At 44.3% G+C, this 17,619-nt stretch overlaps 3 protein-coding genes across 3 annotated transcripts; 1 reads left to right on the top strand and 2 right to left on the bottom strand.

Moving 5' to 3' along the window:
- Window positions 1-481: 481 nt before the first annotated feature.
- On the bottom strand, window positions 482-4,449 carry LOC143338370 (retinol dehydrogenase 13-like). Its single transcript, XM_076758765.1, has 7 exons — window positions 4,184-4,449; window positions 3,030-3,170; window positions 2,715-2,906; window positions 2,347-2,508; window positions 2,007-2,123; window positions 1,595-1,799; window positions 482-1,337 (listed from the first exon to the last, which is right to left on the bottom strand). The coding sequence occupies exons 1-7, from the start codon at window positions 4,257-4,259 to the stop codon at window positions 1,241-1,243; spliced, it is 990 nt and encodes a 329-aa protein (XP_076614880.1). The 5' UTR covers window positions 4,260-4,449; the 3' UTR covers window positions 482-1,240.
- Window positions 4,450-5,087: 638 nt separating this feature from the next.
- On the top strand, window positions 5,088-9,190 carry tmed3 (transmembrane p24 trafficking protein 3). Its single transcript, XM_076759232.1, has 3 exons — window positions 5,088-5,298; window positions 5,630-5,875; window positions 8,150-9,190. The coding sequence occupies exons 1-3, from the start codon at window positions 5,143-5,145 to the stop codon at window positions 8,381-8,383; spliced, it is 636 nt and encodes a 211-aa protein (XP_076615347.1). The 5' UTR covers window positions 5,088-5,142; the 3' UTR covers window positions 8,384-9,190.
- A 2,416-nt stretch (window positions 9,191-11,606) lies between these two features.
- On the bottom strand, window positions 11,607-17,465 carry LOC143338585 (retinol dehydrogenase 13-like). The gene is made up of 7 exons (XM_076759100.1): window positions 17,355-17,465; window positions 16,212-16,352; window positions 15,897-16,088; window positions 15,544-15,705; window positions 13,134-13,250; window positions 12,726-12,930; window positions 11,607-12,465 (listed from the first exon to the last, which is right to left on the bottom strand). The coding sequence occupies exons 1-7, from the start codon at window positions 17,428-17,430 to the stop codon at window positions 12,369-12,371; spliced, it is 990 nt and encodes a 329-aa protein (XP_076615215.1). The 5' UTR covers window positions 17,431-17,465; the 3' UTR covers window positions 11,607-12,368.
- Between the last annotated feature and the right edge of the window lie 154 nt (window positions 17,466-17,619).

The following is a 17,619-nucleotide window of genomic DNA, read 5'->3' as shown; positions in this document are numbered from 1 at the left end:
TGTTATCATTTGCAGAACTGTTAACAACACTGGGTGTCCACAATAAAAACACCACAGCCATTGGATCTGCTGGGAAAGAGAGTCCAGCGTATTGTCATTATTCCTGTGTTCTGACCGACACAGCATCTTGTCTCCTGCATAAACCTGACACGAACTAGCCCGGACCCTAACCTCCTTTACACTGTTGATTCTTTATTCTTGAAAGCCATTCTGGGCTGTTTCAATCCATTTGCTTTTCATCTGGATGTATTTCAGAGTTCTGGAGCTCAGACTGGCATTTTCTGTTCTCCCTGTTTTTCAGCACATCTTCATCTTAAAACGTGTTGATAAGCAGGTCACAAAAGCTGAAAGGTTCTCTTTGTTTCTGTTAGCAGTGACATTGTGGATACTTTTTCTCATTTAAAGCCATCAGTTTTCCATAAATACCCATCTATAGGAGTTTCAGTCATGCACCTGATGTTCAATAACTGCCAGGGAAAAATGGATTTCAATCAGATGTTTATTGCCAGAAGATTAACATCGCTCACAGCTCTGATCGACATTTCTGTACTGTTCATTTTCAGCAAGTTCACTTAACAAAAGGCACAGAGTTCAATTCTCACTTCAAAGAATGAAAGCAACAAAACACCAAAATGATCTTGTTGCAGCACAACAAACAGCAACAAACAGCAAACACACACACACACACACAGGAGGACACTCGCGAAGCTGTCGTCTCTTCTGGATCTACTGGCTTCTTCCTAACTCCTCTCTGTCCCTGAGGCGTCCACTCCCTTTCTACAGCAGGTGGAGGATCCTCTCTCCTCTGAAGTGCAGCACTCCTCTCACCACTTGCTGGCACATAAGGCCACTTTCCGCAACACCTCAACACTTCTACAGCACTGTCTACTTCTTCAACCTGCACACAGAAAACCTCTCAGCTTCTTTTGGTGTAGCTCATAGGAAAATGGATATAGCATCATTCTGTAGATATATCAGATAAAGCACAAAATATAATGCAGATTATGCAAGTGCAATATTCAAACAACTGACGAGTCTGAGATTAAATAGTGCAAAACTATTTCACTCGTCAGCAAATCATTTCAGGTCTAAAAGATCTGAGTAGGTGAAATTAGCCTTATTAGTGCAAAACCCTTCTGCATTCAATAATAAAACACATTGCTGTGCTTTATCCACCCGCGCAAACAACAGCGACTCCGGCAGGAGGAATGGGTGATAAAAGCTGGGCAGGCTGTTGTGTTTAACCCAGACCAACCATGGAAGCACTGAGGTCCCACAGCTTCTTGGCTGCGGCATCATCCAGAGCCTGCGGGGCCGGCGTTTTGGGGGCGCAGTCACTGTATGATGGAAGAAATGAAATAGGATGAAAAGATCAGCAGAATCACCACAATTGCTGAAAGCTTGTGTAGTAAACATTTACAACTCCATAAATCATTATTTCACTGACATTCTGTGTCATTACACAGTGGACAAAGAACATATGCACACAGACATGCAAAGCGGACTGAATTCCAGACCTCTGCAGCTATTAACACCACTGAACGAATGAGGTTTCTCTTCACACTCAGTCCAGTTTTACTGCAGGTGTACTTGCCTGTAGTAGAGGCCGCTGGAGTTGGCCACGCTCTCGTCCACAGCGCAGTAGATGGTGGTCTGAGCTCCTTCCCAGGGATTTTTGATCAGCAAAAAAAATAGGCTGAACATGGCCCTCTTCCACAAGGCGGAGGAGGTCATCAAGTGGCGAGGTAATTCTGTGCGGATGACCCCAGGGTGAAGACTGTACACGTTCACACCAGTGCCTGATGGGACGGATCCATCAAATAAAGTCAATTTCAATGCATAAAACATCACAAGACAATTAACACAGGGAGAGGCACAGAGACACAAGAACAGGAAGTAAAAAACTAAGAAGGGATTTGTACTACTCTGACTATGTTAATGGGAGACAATGACATGTATCTGTTTAATAATAACATGCAGTACACATTTTTGAATTGGACGCCAACCTCGCAGCCTTGCAGCCAGCTCTCTGCCGAAGAGCACGTTTGCCAGCTTGGTTTGGCTGTAGCTCACTTGACCGTCGTAGTCTTTATCAAGGTTGATGTCGTCAAAGTGTATGCGGCCTGCAGAGAAACAATTCAACGCGGTCTTTAAGCAGGAATTACCATTGAAATCAAGAAACAATCATGTTTTAGTTTTATCTGCTACACCTGTCATGAAACCCAACCACAGTCCTTTCATTTTAAGGATGAAACGATCTGATCAGAGTCTGAAAAGGAGACAAAAAAATCTCCTCTGTTCACAACATTCACAGGTGTGTTGGAGGACTGAAATGAGTCACTTTACCAGACTGGTGTGCCATGCTGGACACGATGACGATGCGACTTGGAGCTGACTTCTTCAGTAGGTCAAGGAGAAGGTCGGTGAGGAGAAAATGTCCCAAGTGGTTCACGCCAAACTGCATTTCAAAGCCATCCTCAGTCTTCCACTTGGGACACAGCGCGATACCTAACAATCAACAAAAACACTTCAACATCAGAGGAGAGGACAGCTCTAGTAAACAGAGCCGGCTGAAACACATCGGACGCCTTTTCATCCAACTGCATTTTGCTCAAGTCCTCAATGTGCCCTTGAAACGATGATGATGATCATGATGATGATGTTTGTGATATTTACTGCTGCTGGCTGAGTAAGGGACAAGCACTGCAAAATACCTGCATTGTTAATGAGGATGTCCAGACGTGCCTCATTCTCCAGGACATCTTTAGCCAGGTCTCTGACAGACTGCAGCGAGGCGAGGTCCAGCTTCTTTACCACCACGTTGCCGTTTCCACTCCGCTGCCGGATGTCGTCAGCTGCAATGCGGGCTCTGGTCATGTCCCTGCAGGCGAGGATCACTCTGGCCCCTGACAGAAGAAACCAATGTGTCAGTGTAATTGAAATCTGAACAGCGATGCACAGCGTGATGGCAGTGGGGTCCTAACAGCGAGGTGCACAAACACACAGTGTGTAACACTCTGTGGTCTGACCTCTCTGGGCCATGTCCAGTGCCGTCTCCTTCCCAATGCCAGTGTTGGCTCCAGTGATCAGCACTGTTTTCCCATCCAGCCTGACCTTGCTCCGACACGCTGGCCCAGCCATCCACCTCCGAAAGGCCAGCAGACCTGCCCCTGGCCGAAGAGACAAAGTAAACACTGTAAACAGAGCGTTCACAACAACATTACATGCAGCTGAATCTGATTTATTCTTTTGTCATTTGCCTTTTTACTCTATTTATTTCTTTGCGTAAGATCTTGGTTCTTGTTATCTCAAAGCTCTCAAGTCTCGCGCATTGGGCATGAGACACGCGCATTTCAACCCTTCACACACTCACACGCCACACCTCCTATTACTCACTCAGAGAAATTACCAGGATAACGCCCACCAAGTTGCGCCGCTATTTTTTTTTTTTTTTTTTTATAACAGTGAACAGGTAGAGGAATCAGTGATGTGTCGGTCCGGAACGAAACGGCTCTTAGAGCGATCGAGCCGACTCCTGCCTGGGAGCCGGAGCGGGAGCCGCTTTCGTTTTTTTAGTTTTTTTATTTTTGTTTGTTTTTCTCGACTTTCATGTGTGGCGGCTTCTGTGTGTCGTCACTGAGCAGGAGGGAGTGGGGCGAGGGTTACAGGCACGCACGCGCGCGCACACACACACACACACACACACACACACACACACACACACACACACACACCTGCACTCAGAAATGCTGAATTAAAATAAAAAAAATGCACGAATTTACGTGTCATTCATTAGATCAGACCCCCGTCCCCACCTTCGTCGCAGCCGCCAAAATCTCACTCTGAGCTCAGTTCAAAACTTGAGAGCCCTGCAGATATGTCTGGAGCTCCAAAGCAAATCAGGATTCTTTATGATAGTTAACAATGTAAGAACTAAAATACTGCAAACATTTCATTATTATGGTTCAGGCTGGCTGTTCTTCCACTGATATTTCCACATTTTCACAAATTGAGCAGCAGGATGAGTGAAAGTCTCCGTCAGGATGGAATAACTGTGACACTGAACTCTGACATGAATGACGGCTCATAACTGAAACAGCATCACTGACATTCACACCAGCAGCAGCTTCACTTACAGTCTCAGTCATTACACGATGTAAATACCATAAAAGAATAGATTTACCTGCAATAAAAGCAACTGCGAGAACGGTCGCATGGTTCTCCACAAAGTCTCTCATCACTTCTGCGTAACTCTGCATATTTCAGGCTGTTAGCGATGAACTTAGATCACCGAGAGCTTGACCGGAAAGATGATCGCAACACAGAAAACGAGAATTAAAAATGTGCCCGTTCAGAGTAAGACTACGAACTGGACAAAATGTCAAATACTGACTAAACCTGGACAAGATGGTGCGCCCCAGATACGATTCCCTGCGCGGGGGAGGAGGCGTGGCGCGGAGTGTACCCCCTGGGATTTTCAAGATAAGACTCCTGTTTCTTGTGGACTCTGTTGTCATGGCAATGAATGCATAGCAGAAATGCCGTGCTGCGCTTCGCGTCTGTCAACAATGAGCATCACACTTGTTGTCGTTAGAGGCTCTCTCACACAGCTTTAATCGGCTATTACAGACCAATGCGAGGCTTTTGATGATTTAAAAAGATTTCGTTTCTTATACTTCTGTACTTTTACTGTTGCTACTACTTTCAATTCTGAATACTTATTCCACCATCGAAAAACACACGAAAAACTCATAGATGGCTTCTGGCTTTAAAAAGTCAATCTATGTGTTTACGTGAAAAATGTGGGAGTGTGTTTGTATAAGCAAATAGACCGCGTTGGCCTAAAATAGTGGACATTTATTTTGAAACGTGAACTTTCGGGCTGGTCGGCTGGAAACACGCCGCAGTAATCCGTCTCTTCCTTTATTTACTATAACTGCTCTGAAAATTCAGTCAGAGGTTAAACTGGGACGTGTTTAGCAACAATTCACGTTTCATGACTGTGGGCTAATTATTTACCAAAAAGTAAACAAGCCTGCCCCGGAAGTGCTTCGCGCTGGTGCCACGTCAGGGCTGCAGAGGTGTTTTGATCGGAACCACAGACCGTCTGCAGCTTCCAGCGGCTCTCTGTGTGACTCCATCATGCTCTGCCTGGGACTGGGCTGTCTGCTGCTGCTGCTGCTGCTGCATGTGTCTGTGGTGTTTGGGACTGAGCTCATGTTTGAGCTCCCTGACAATGACAAGCAGTGTTTCTACGAGGAACTGGAGAAAGACGTGAAGTTTGACATCGACTTCCAGGTGAGTGAGGCTGCTCTGATGGCTGCGACCCCTCATGATGCTATCAGAGGAGCTGCCCTTCTGTTATGAGTCTGTTGTTTTTGGAAAATCATCATCATTTCAAAATAGATTTGTCTGTCTTGAGGTCACATGACACCCTCGTCAGTTCCTTTACTTGTATTTTAATGCCGTAATTAAAGCAAATGTTGAATGTTTCTGACCCACTGCTGAGCCAGTTTGAGTCAGTTCATCACTGCACAGTCCATATGTCACAACAAAACAACACTATGTGTGCAAGCATATGTCCTGTCCATCAACATGTGTGTTTGATGTGTGTTTTCTCTTCTTTTAGGTCATTTCAGGAGGAAACTACGACGTGGACTGCTTCGTCACTGACCCTCAAAACAACGTGTTGTACAATGAGAAGAAGAAGCAGTACGACAACTTCTCTCACACCACAGCGATGAAGGGCGTCTACCAGGTCTGCTTCAGCAATGAGTTCTCCACTTTCACACACAAGACGGTGTACCTGGAGTTCAGACATGGAGCTGAGACACCTCTGCTGCAGGGACTGACCCGTACGACAGCACTGACTCAGGTGAGTCTGAGGATCCTTCACAACAGGCCGCTCAAAATCTGCCTGCTGCACGGGGAACCCTTTTGGGGGGGGGGGGGCAGGCTGTGGCTGTCACCTGGCTGCTCCGAGGTGTGAGTGGGTATGAACGAGCTGAGGCACACTCTTGTTCAACTATGATCTAATCTTATTTCAGTGTTCAGAGAACCACAGAGTGGCAAAGGTTTTAATCTAGCTTTGCTTTTCGGCTCATCCTGGTGAGCAGAAAACAAACAAAAAGACACAAAGAGAAAAACAAGAGTCACTACTGTCACATTCAAGATGTGGAGCAGATTAAAGAAACACTATTGGAAAAACATTATATGCTAACAGTGTTGTGTTGAGTGAGTTAGGAAAACTGATCAGTTGATAGCAAGTGAAGCAAAATTGTTGCAGTCAGTTTCTATAAAGTCCAGTAGATGGAGCCAGAGTTGTTCTGACTTCATTCTCACCATGACCAGGGGCCCGTTTCACAAAGGAGGTTCAACAAACTCCGAGTCTAATCCTGAACCTTGAGTTGATCTAGCCTGAGATAGGAAACTCCGAGTTTCCGGTTTCAGAACAGGTGATTTGAGTTAGTTCAGTCAACTCAGAGTAGGTTAACTCAGGGTTAAGCGCGTGCACCACGACTATAAAAAGCCAACATCAATGGAGCCCCGATTCGACGAGTCACCATGGCGACGGGGAAGAGGAGGGCTGCGTTTTTTACCCCACTGGAACTCGAACTCTTAATGCGCTCATACGACGAATTTGAGCATGTTTTTAGAAAAAAGTGTAACACCGCTGCAGCTGCAAAAGAGAGGGAGGCGGCGTGGGGGAACATTGCTGCTCGGGTCAATGCGTAAGTTTAAATGTAGTCCTTTGCAATCACAATAATATTACAGGGGAAAACTGCTTGAATGGTAGCTCATTAATTTATTTCATGTAGGTGCAATCCCGCGGGGGAGAAGTGCACTTGGTAGCAGCTCAAGATGAAACATAAAAACATTGTTCAAACAGGTAAGACACGGTATAATTTAATGGGGGGTACCTCATTTTGATCATGTGTTACATTATAAAGTAAATATTAAGTGGCTGTTTGACTGTGCAGTTGTTTTATCACCAACATAATGCTGCGCAAAGAAACGCAGCGCAACACACAATATCTGCTGGGATGTGAGAGCATGACTCCGGCTGGTAATGTTGCAAATGTAAAGACGGATTAGGTTATGTATGTAGATGATGGACTGTGATGTGAAACGGTACCGTTCAAAAACATAATTGTCTGGAAATGCCAGAACATCTATGCGCGGTCTGATAACCATCTCCCGACGAATATTTAATTCCCTGCGCAGTAATGCTGCACCTTCATCCACGGGATCGTTGTCAAAAAGACATGTTAGTGAAAAAAAAAGTGCCTACTGACTGATTTTTTTAAATAACAGACGGCAGAACTATGTTATCCCAAAACTCGCCTGCTGACGAATGAATGAGGAAATCAAATACCGTGTGCGGAGAGGGCGGAGACAGAGAGAAACTCGAGGTTCATTGAGAAAAACCTGGTCCCGACCAGGTTAGGTTCATAGAGTCTGTTACTATGGTAACTGAACGAGAGCTTAAGTTACCCCTCTCTGTGAAACAGGCTAGAGTTACCCCTCTTTCTCTGGTTTGAGTTACCTCCCTTTGTGAAACGGAAAACTCAGAGTTTCCTTCATTTCAGGCTTAACAAACTCGGAGTTTTCACTAAACCTGCTTTGTGAAACGGGCCCCAGAAATACTGTTAACCATGGCCGAATCCTACTGGGAAGTCTTTTAATGTTCCCTTCTCACTCTCCAGCACCTGAAACACCCTGATGTGTTAAACCCCCCCCTTTTTTTAGAGGGTTTGTCTCTTTCAGTTTCACACAAACTGGAGTTAGATGTGTCAGCCTTTTACCATAAACACTGCAACTTTCAGAGCACACAATAAAAGCTCAATAAAGCTTCTTCAGCGAGAGGAAAGGCTCTGTGGCTGCCACCACTTAGAACTCGTAGACTTGACGCGCCCTCAGAAAGACAAGGAGGAACCTCGTCAATGTGAACGCATTAGTGCATCTGGAGATTCGTACGATTCTTGTAGTATTTTCAGCAAGCCCTTTGTTAGAGGGGTAGTCCAGCAGTCCAGCAAAGCCTAATGCTCAGTGTTCACTTACGGTATGTGTGCCCTACCTTCCTCTCTATGTTCTGCTTCAGGTCGTCACTGTGCTCTTGATCAATCTGTACTGATGTTTCCACTTTCAGCTGGAGTCGTCTTGCGCCTCCATTCATGAGATCCTGAAGGTGGTGGCCGACACGCAGACGTGGTACAGGCTGAGAGAGGCGCACGACCGCACGAAAGCGGAGCATCTCCTCGAGCGGGTGACCTACTGGTCCATTGGAGAAACCGTCCTGCTGTTTGTCATCGGCATCGGTCAAGTCCTGCTGCTCAGGAGCTTCTTCAGCGAGAGGAAAGGCTCTGTGGCTGCCACCACTTAGAACTCGTAGACTTGACGCGCCCTCAGAAAGACAAGGAGGAACCTCGTCAATGTGAACGCATTAGTGCATCTGGAGATTCGTACGATTCTTGTAGTATTTTCAGCAAGCCCTTTGTTAGAGGGGTGGTCCAGCCTTACACTGTGTCAGATAAACGTGTGAATGCCTTTTTCATGTCTGTGTTGATTTGTTCGTAACAAGCTGAACAGAAACAACACTCGTCCTCGTGTTGATGATTGAGATTGACACCTTTCAGCCTTGCACAAACTTGACTATTTATCATATTCTTGTAGAAGTACAACATAAATCAGGTTTAGTTTGATTGATGACCCAGGTTGCTGTGCAGTAGGACCGTCGTGGATGTTCATCTGGATAGTCTGCATAGAAAGTTGTGGCACACATGATAGATAGAAACCAAAGAAGTGCTGTTTCTGAATGTCAGTTTTATTTGTTTTGTAGTGCGTCTTATGTTTGTTATCACCTTAATTTATGTGCAGAGTTGCTGTCACAAGTTGTTGGAGCTCTGCCATGTCCTTGTGTGTTTCACATGAAGTGCCTTAAGAAATCTTTTTTTTTTTTTTTCCCCATTTCCTACCACATTGAAAGTTTACCACTTTAATTTGTCTGTTACTTGCTATCCTGTTGTTACTGACTGATTGGATTCTTACTTTTACATTTCAAGTTCATGTTATTTCATAGAGATTCATTAAATAACAAGTGACCAAATATTTTTGCCAAGAAAGTTATGTTTTCAGTCCTATTTGTTTATCTGTTTGTTTATTGTCATTAAAAATGGTCAACAGATTCAAGTAAAGTTTGGTGGAAGTTCATTTGTGGTGAAGACACAAATCCGCTTTCTTAATACTGCCAAATTTTGATTTTGAGCATCTTTGGTGTTTTTTTTTTTTGGCACTATGTGTATTGAGATGTCAATCAGATCCAGGGTCACATAAAAATGTAGGCCCCTTTAATAGTATTTTTTTAATATTTCATATCAACAATCAAAAAGGGACAGAATGACATAGTATGAGTTTGCATGTTAGACAGAAAAGCACTGTATTGAATGCAAATGCAATCCTGTTTTTCAACCTGGTGAAAAAACAGAAAGTGTCTGCACGCTGGATAAAAAGCTCCCAAACGGAACAGACAGCTGAGCAATGTTTTAACTCATGTGTTTTTATCTGAGTTGTCATTAGGATAACCTGTCAGTTAAGAGTTTCAGAGCTGTGTACTATTTTTATTTTTACATGAAGAGGGATGTTAAGACCCTGAGAGGAGTTTGTATCTCGATATGAATGTCTTTACGTTTCCAATTCATTCACATTCTTTATATACAAGTGTGTAAAAAGAAGACTAGACTGCCGTCTGCACTGTCTGCATGTTGTGTGAGGGACAGGACAAAGGAAACCGGAAGATTTGTTGAAGTCAGATTGATATTGGGAGAAGTTTGCCTTCAGGCCTTTCTGTCAGAAAGCCATTCTTTTTTTTTTTTTTTTCTGGCTGATGGTGGCCATATTTTTCTACTGATCCTGCTCATTTATAAAGGATGTGTGTCTCAGTCCCACAGTGCTGTGGAGGCATTTTGGTGTTGATACAGTCAAAATGTTAATGGTAAAAAAAATTCATCATGGTGACGTTTATGGACCCAGAGGCTTTTCTGTCGAGCACACTGAGCTGGACATGTGTGTCTATTGTCAAGTCAGTCACACTCATGGTGAGAGTGCTGTGGTCTTTCCTAAATTGAAATTTTGGGTCTGAATTACAGGCCCATCAGTTCCAGTTGTGATAGTTAATTTACAGTTTCTGTGGAACATTTGAAGGAGATCAAATCAGGACAATATATTAGAATTTAGTGGTTTCTCTTCTTCGGTTTGTCTGTTTTTCTTTATTTTTTATCAAGGCTATCATTTCATTATTTCTTTATTTACCTAATGTTGTGAAGCAATCCATGGACAACATGTCATACTACACACTCTGTACAGAAGGGGGCAGTATGCTCCTTTTAAACAACCCGCCATCAAAGCAGAAGAAGACACCCGTCACCCGTTCAGCGAGCTGTACCGGCTCGTTGTTCATTCATAGAAAAAGAGGATTCACTCGCAGTGTCCGTGACAGTCCCAGTAAACATGACGGGTTACCTAAAAGCTCTGACGGCCGTGTCGAGACGTTCAGCCGCCGCTCTGACGCCACACGCCGCCGCGCTCTCACCGGCCGCCGTCTGCCATCACAGACTCCAGCAGAGGAACTGTAAATCAGAGTGGAAAGGTTTGTCTGTCCGCGTCCATCAGTGGATTCCCTCCAGGCTGCTCCGATCACACCTGGTTTTGAGTCATATTTCACAGAAACATGACAGAAAGCAACTATGCAGCTTTCTGTCTTCTTTCTGTATTACTCTAAAAGGGGCAGTACGCAGGAAAGACCAGTGTTTGACAAAATCTGTCTGGGACACCTGTACGATTCAGAAAAATGAAAGAATAGCTTATTGTGCAGAAAGACACTTTATATGTTGGGGGAGTAACACTTCTTAAAACTTCTTTCCCCTGACCATAAATATATAAAGTAGCAGGGTCACAGTGAGCTCGAACATCTTGACATGACACAGCATGACTGACATAATCCATCAAAGTTGTACACTGAGGATGATGCAACTGCTGAACTGGAATAAAAAAAATAGTTGAGAAATTTCAGTATGATGCATGCCAACGTTCTGACACGATTCTCACACCCAGAAACTGGAAGCCCTGGCATTTCTGCACTGTAATTACAGCGCAGTGAGTGGACAGTTTCAAACAGAAGACTGTATCTCAAACGTCACACTGCACAAGAATAAGCATGTTGATCCACGATGGATGGATCAACATGAGACCTGACAGTGTGAAAAGTCAAAGGAAGTGACGTGAAAGTCTAAATACGAAATGTGTAAATGTGCATGTGATGTCTGAAGCTGTTGATTCTTTATTCTTGAAAGTCATTCTGAGCTGTTTCAATCCATTTGCTGGACAGCATCCTCTGTTCTCCCTGTTTTTCAGCACATCTTCATCTTAAAACGTGTTGATGAGCAGGTCACAAAAGCCGAAAGGTTCTTTGTTAGTTTCTGTTAGCAGTGATATTTGTGATAGTGTGGATATTTTTTTCCTCATTTAAAGCCATCAGTTTTCCATAAATACACATCTATAGGAGTTTCAGTCATGCACCTGATGTTCAATAACTGCCAGGGGAAAATGTATTTCAATCAGATGTTTATTGCCAGAAGATTAACATCGCTCACAGCTCCGATCGACATTTCTGTACTGTTCATTTTCAGCAAGTTCATTTAACAAAAGGCACAGAGTTCAATTCTCAATTCAAAGAATGAAAGCAACAAAACACCAAAATGATCTTGTCGCGGCACAACAAACAGCAACAAACAGCAAACACACACACACACACACACACACACACGCACGCACACAGGAGGACACTTGCGAAGCTGTCGTCTGCTACTGGCTTCTTCCTAACTCCTCTCTGTCCCTGAGGTGTCCACTCCCTTTCTACACCAAGTGGAGGATCCTCTCTCCTCTGAATTGCAGCACTCCTCTCACCACTTGCTGGCACATAAGGCCACTTTCCGCAACACCTCAACACTTCTACAGCACTGTCTACCTCTTCAACCTGCACACAGAAAACCTCTCAGCTTCTTTTGGTGAGGCTCATAGGAAAATGGATATAGCATCATACTGTAGATAGATAAAGCACAAAATATAATGCAGATTATGCAAGTGCAATATTCAAACAACTGACGAGTCTGAGATTAAATAGTGCAAAACAATTTCACTCGTCAGCAAATCATTTCAGGTCTAAAAGATCTGAGTAGGTGAAATTAGCCTTATTAGTGCAAAACCCTTCTGCATTCAATAATAAAACACATTGCGGTGCTTTATCCACCCGCGCAAACAACAGCGACTCCGGCAGGAGGAATGGGTGATAAAAGCTGGGCAGGCTGTTGTGTTTAACCCAGACCGACCATGGAAGCACTGAGGTCCCACAGCTTCTTGGCTGCGGCATCATCCAGAGCCTGCGGGGCCGGCATTTTGGGGGCGCAGTCACTGTATGATGGAAGAAATGAAATAGGATGAAAAGATCAGCAGAATCACCACAATCGCTGAAAGCTTGTGTAGTAAACATTTACAACGCCATAAATCATCATCATTTCACTGACATTCTGTGTCATTGCACAGTGGACAAAGAACATATGCACACAGACATGCAAAGCGGACTGAATTCCAGACCTCTGCAGCTATTAACACCACTGAACGAATGAGGTTTCTCTTCACACTCAGTCCAGTTTTACTGCAGGTGTACTTGCCTGTAGAAGAGGCCGCTGGAGTTGGCCACGCTCTCGTCCACAGCGCAGTAGATGGTGGTCTGAGCTCCTTCCCAGGGATTTTTGAACAGGAAGAAAAGTAGATTGGCTATGACCCTCTTCCACAGGGCGAAAGAGGCCAACATGTGGCGAGGTAACTCTGTGCGGATGACCCCAGGGTGAAGACTGTACACGTTCACACCAGTGCCTGATGGGACGGATCCATCAAAGTCAATTTCAATGCATAAAACATCATGAGACAATTAACACAGGGAGAGGCACAGAGACACAAGAACAGGAAGTAAAAAACTAAGAAGGGATTTGTACTACTCTGACTATGTTAATGGGAGACAATGACATGTATCTGTTTAATAGTAACATGCAGTACACATTTTTGAATTGGACGCCAACCTCGCAGCCTTGCAGCCAGTTCTCTGCCGAAGAGCACGTTTGCCAGCTTGGTTTGGCTGTAGCTCACTTGACCGTCGTAGTCTTTATCAAGGTTGATGTCATCAAAGTGTATGCGGCCTGCAGAGAAACAATCCAACGCGGTCTTTAAGCAGGAATTACCATTGAAATCAAGAAACAATCATGTGAACCTTTAGCGGAGGCCTTTAGGAATGACTCTTTAGTGTCAGGTATAGAGGTCGGTCTTGCACACCATAAAATTTCCTTGTACTGTGATGATGTCTTACTGTTTCTCAGTAACCCAGAGACTTCTATAGCCAGGGCAGCAGAAATAATTAGTGACTTCAGTCGGTTTCCAGGCTATAAGATTAATTATTCTAAATCTGAGGCGATGTCCCTGACCCCTGACCTGTCCTGGTCCCCCACTTGCTCTGCCCCTTTTCGCTGGTCCCCATCTGGACTTGTCTACTTCGGCATAAAAATTACTCCGTCAATTTATGGCCTGTACAAAGCAAACTTTGTACCCCTAATTTGCAGGATTAAAGAAGACCTTGCTCGATGGACAGCAGCTTTGCCTCTGTCCCTCTTAGGCAGAGTGAATCTTTTTAAGATGTATTTACTCCCACGTTTGCTGTACCCGTTCCAAATTATCCCTGCTCTCTTAACACGTGAATCACTTTCTATTAACAGCTCTCTTTCATCTTTTCTCTGGAAAAATAAGCGGGCCAGATTAAAACTTGCAGTTTTACAACGCCCTCTGGAGGAAGGAGGTCTTGGGGTACCGGACATTAAACGCTACCGACTTGCGTGTAGAGTTATTTTTGGCACTGGTTCAAAGAGGCCCCGGACTCCACCTGGCTAATCCTGGAGGCTCTCCCAGTGACCCCTATTCCTCTCTGTAATCTTTTACATATTTCTAAGAATTGCGTTAGCACTAATGTTAAAAAAAACTTTATTCTACAGAATGCCCTTAAAACCTGGAGACTAGCAAGAAAATTTGACAATCAAGAGGGTTTCCTCTCTCTCACTCCTATCCACTCAAACCCCGATTTCCCGCCTGGTTTAGAGGACCACTCCTTTTCCGTCTGGGCCATTAGGGGTATTAAGACTATAGGTGATCTAGTGGGGAATGACACTGTGATGTCCTTTGACCAGCTTAGAGAGAAATATGATCTCCAGCAGAATCATTTTTTTAAATATTTGCATGCATGCATTTGCATGCATGTTTTGTTACCTCTCTCACTAAATTACACCCTAATGGACTCTCAACAATGGAGGATATACTGCAAAACTCTGATTCTAAGAAACTCATTACTAAGTTGTATGGGGCCCCGAGCACTATTTCCACTGCTCGTGCGAGTTCCCTCTGGGAGGCTGACTTTGGGGTTACTATTTCTGATGACGAGTGGTATGGGGTTTGGCAGGGCTCCTCAGGTTGCCTATCTACTAACAAAGCAAGGGAATTACAATTCAGAGTCATACATCGGCTTCAAATTACCCCAGTAAGATGCAACAAGTTTAATCCTTTGCTTTCAAAATACTGTAACAAATGTAAAATTAACGAAGGCTCATATTTCCACTGTTTTTTTGCCTGTCCCCTCGTAACTGACTTCTGGTGCAGTGTGTGTAAGGAAATCAATATTATTTTCAAGAAGAAATTATCCCTAGAACCCGTTTCTGCAGTGAACCTAACCCCCTCCTCACTGAAGCTGCTTCAGGTGTTGCTGTTTGGTGCCAGGAGGTGTATTCTCCTCCACTGGATATTGGACACTATCCCTACTAATTCACTTTGGATCAGGAACATTATGGAACTTGTCCCTCTTGAAGCAATACGCTTCTGGCTGAAAGACAATCCATTTAAATTCTTCAAAATCTGGAATCCTTTTCTGGACTATATTGGTGAGGATGGGGCCCAGGCTCTACGGAGGGCTCTATTTGGACTAGGAAGGACTGAAATATCTGAGCACGTCCACTTTTAGTTTGCCATTACCTGGTCAATGTCTCTGATGTCCCTTGAGGTATTACTTTCCACAATGCCTTCTGTGTCTGTGCTGTATGCAATCCGCATATTTGTATGCATATATGTTTGTGTTTTATATGTAGATGAGTAGTCATTTATTAATCTGTCCATCCTTAGTCCCTTGATGTCTGTCGGGGAAATGTTGTTTATGTTCTGATTTTGGTGATGTTCTGTTCATACCTGTAATCTTGATATTAAATAAAAATATTCATAAAAAAAGAAAAGAAACAATCATGTTTTAGTTTTATCTGCTACACCTGTCATGAAACCCAACCACAGTCCTTTCATTTTAAGGATGAAACGATCTGACCAGAAACTGAAAAGGAGACAAAAAAATCTCCTCCATTCACAACATTCACAGGTGTGTTGGAGGACTGAAATGAGTCACTTTACCAGACCGGTGTGCCAAGCTGGACACAATGACGATGCGACTTGGAGCTGACTTCTTCAGCAGGTCAAGGAGAAGGTCGGTGAGGAGAAAATGTCCCAAGTGGTTCACGCCAAACTGCATTTCAAAGCCATCCTCAGTCGTCCACTTGGGACACAGTGCGACACCTAACAACCAACAAAAACACTTCAACATCAGAGGAGAGGACAGCTCTAGTAAACAGAGCCGGCTGAAACACATCGGATGCCTTTTCATCCAACTGCATTTTGCTCAAGTCCTCAATGTGCCCTTGAAACTGTGATGATGTTTGTGATATTTACTGCTGCTGGCTGGGTAAGGGACAAGCACTGCAAAATACCTGCATTGTTAATGAGGATGTCCAGACGTGCCTCATTCTCCAGGACATCTTTAGCCAGGTCTCTGACAGACTGCAGCGAGGCGAGGTCCAGCTTCTTTACCACCACGTTGCCGTTTCCACTCCGCTGCCGGATGTCGTCAGCTGCAATTTGGGCTCTGGTCATGTCCCTGCAGGCGAGGATCACTCTGGCCCCTAACAGAAGAAACCAATGTGTCAGTGTAATTGAAATCTGAACAGCAATGCACAGCGTGATGGCAGTGGGGTCCTAACAGCGAGGTGCACAAACACACAGTGTGTAACACTCTGTGGTCTGACCTCTCTGGGCCATGTCCAGTGCCGTCTCCTTCCCAATGCCAGTGTTGGCTCCAGTGATCAGCACTGTTTTCCCATCCAGCCTGACCTTGCTCCGACACGCTGGCCCAGCCATCCACCTCCGAAAGGCCAGCAGACCTGCCCCTGGCCGAAGAGACAAAGTAAACACTGTAAACAGAGCGTTCACAACAACATTACATGCAGCTGAATCTGCCTTATTCTTTTGTCATTTGCCTTTTTACTCTATTTATTTCTTTGCGTAAGATCTTGGTTCTTGTTATCTCAAAGCTCTCAAGTCTCGCGCATTGGGCATGAGACACGCGCATTTCAACCCTTCACACACTCACACGCCACACCTCCTATTACTCACTCAGAGAAATTACCAGGATAACGCCCACCAAGTTGCGTCGCTTTTTTTTTTTTTTTTTTTTTTTTTTTTTTTTTTTATAACAGTGAACAGGTAGAGGAATCAGTGATGTATCGGTCCGGAACAAAACGGCTCTTAGAGCGATCGAGCCGACTCCTGCCTGGGAGCCGGAGCGGGAGCCGCCTTGGGTTTTTTTCTCGACCTTTTTTTTTGTTCAAACCGCACGTGGTTGGTCAACTACATGATGTGTGGCTGCTTCTGCGTGTACTCACTGAGCAGGAGGGAGTGGGGCGAGGGTTACAGACCAAGCGCGCACCTGCACTCAGAAATGCTGAATTAAATACTTTTTTTTTTTTTTTTTTAAATTTAGGAATTGACGCGTCATTCATCAGATCAGACCCCCGTCCCCACCTTCGTCGCCACCGCCAAAATCTCACTCTGAGCTCAGTTCAAAACTTGAGAGCCCTGCAGATATGTCTGGAGCTCCAAAGCAAATCAGGATTATTTATGATAGTTAACAATGTAAGAACTAAAATACTGCAAACATTTCGTTATTATGGTTCAGGCTGGCTGCTCTTCCACTGATATTTCCAGATTTTCACAAAGTGAGCAGCAGGATGAGTGAAAGTCTCCGTCAGGATGGAATAACTGTGACACTGAACTCTGACATGAATGACGGCTCATAACTGAAACAGCATCACAGACATTCACACCAACAGCAACTTCACTTACAGTCTCAGTCATTACACGATGTAAATACCATAAAAGAATGGATTTACCTGCAATAAAAGCAACTGCGAGAACGGTCGCATGGTTCTCCACAAAGTCTCTCATCACCTCTACATAACTCTGCATATTTCAGGCCGTTAGCGATGAACTTAGATCACCGAGAGCTTGACCGGAAAGATGATCGCAACACAGAAAACTAGAATTAAAAATGTGCCTGTTCAGAGTAAGACTACGAACTGGACAAAATGTCAAATACTGACTAATCCTGGATAAGATTTTGCGCCCCAGATATGATTCCCTGTGCAGGGGGAGAGG

This window comes from Chaetodon auriga, chromosome 1, assembly GCF_051107435.1.
Source record: "Chaetodon auriga isolate fChaAug3 chromosome 1, fChaAug3.hap1, whole genome shotgun sequence".
NCBI lineage: Eukaryota > Metazoa > Chordata > Actinopteri > Chaetodontiformes > Chaetodontidae > Chaetodon > Chaetodon auriga.
Note: the sequence above shows the minus strand (reverse complement) of the source record. Positions and strands in the feature narration are given on the sequence as shown.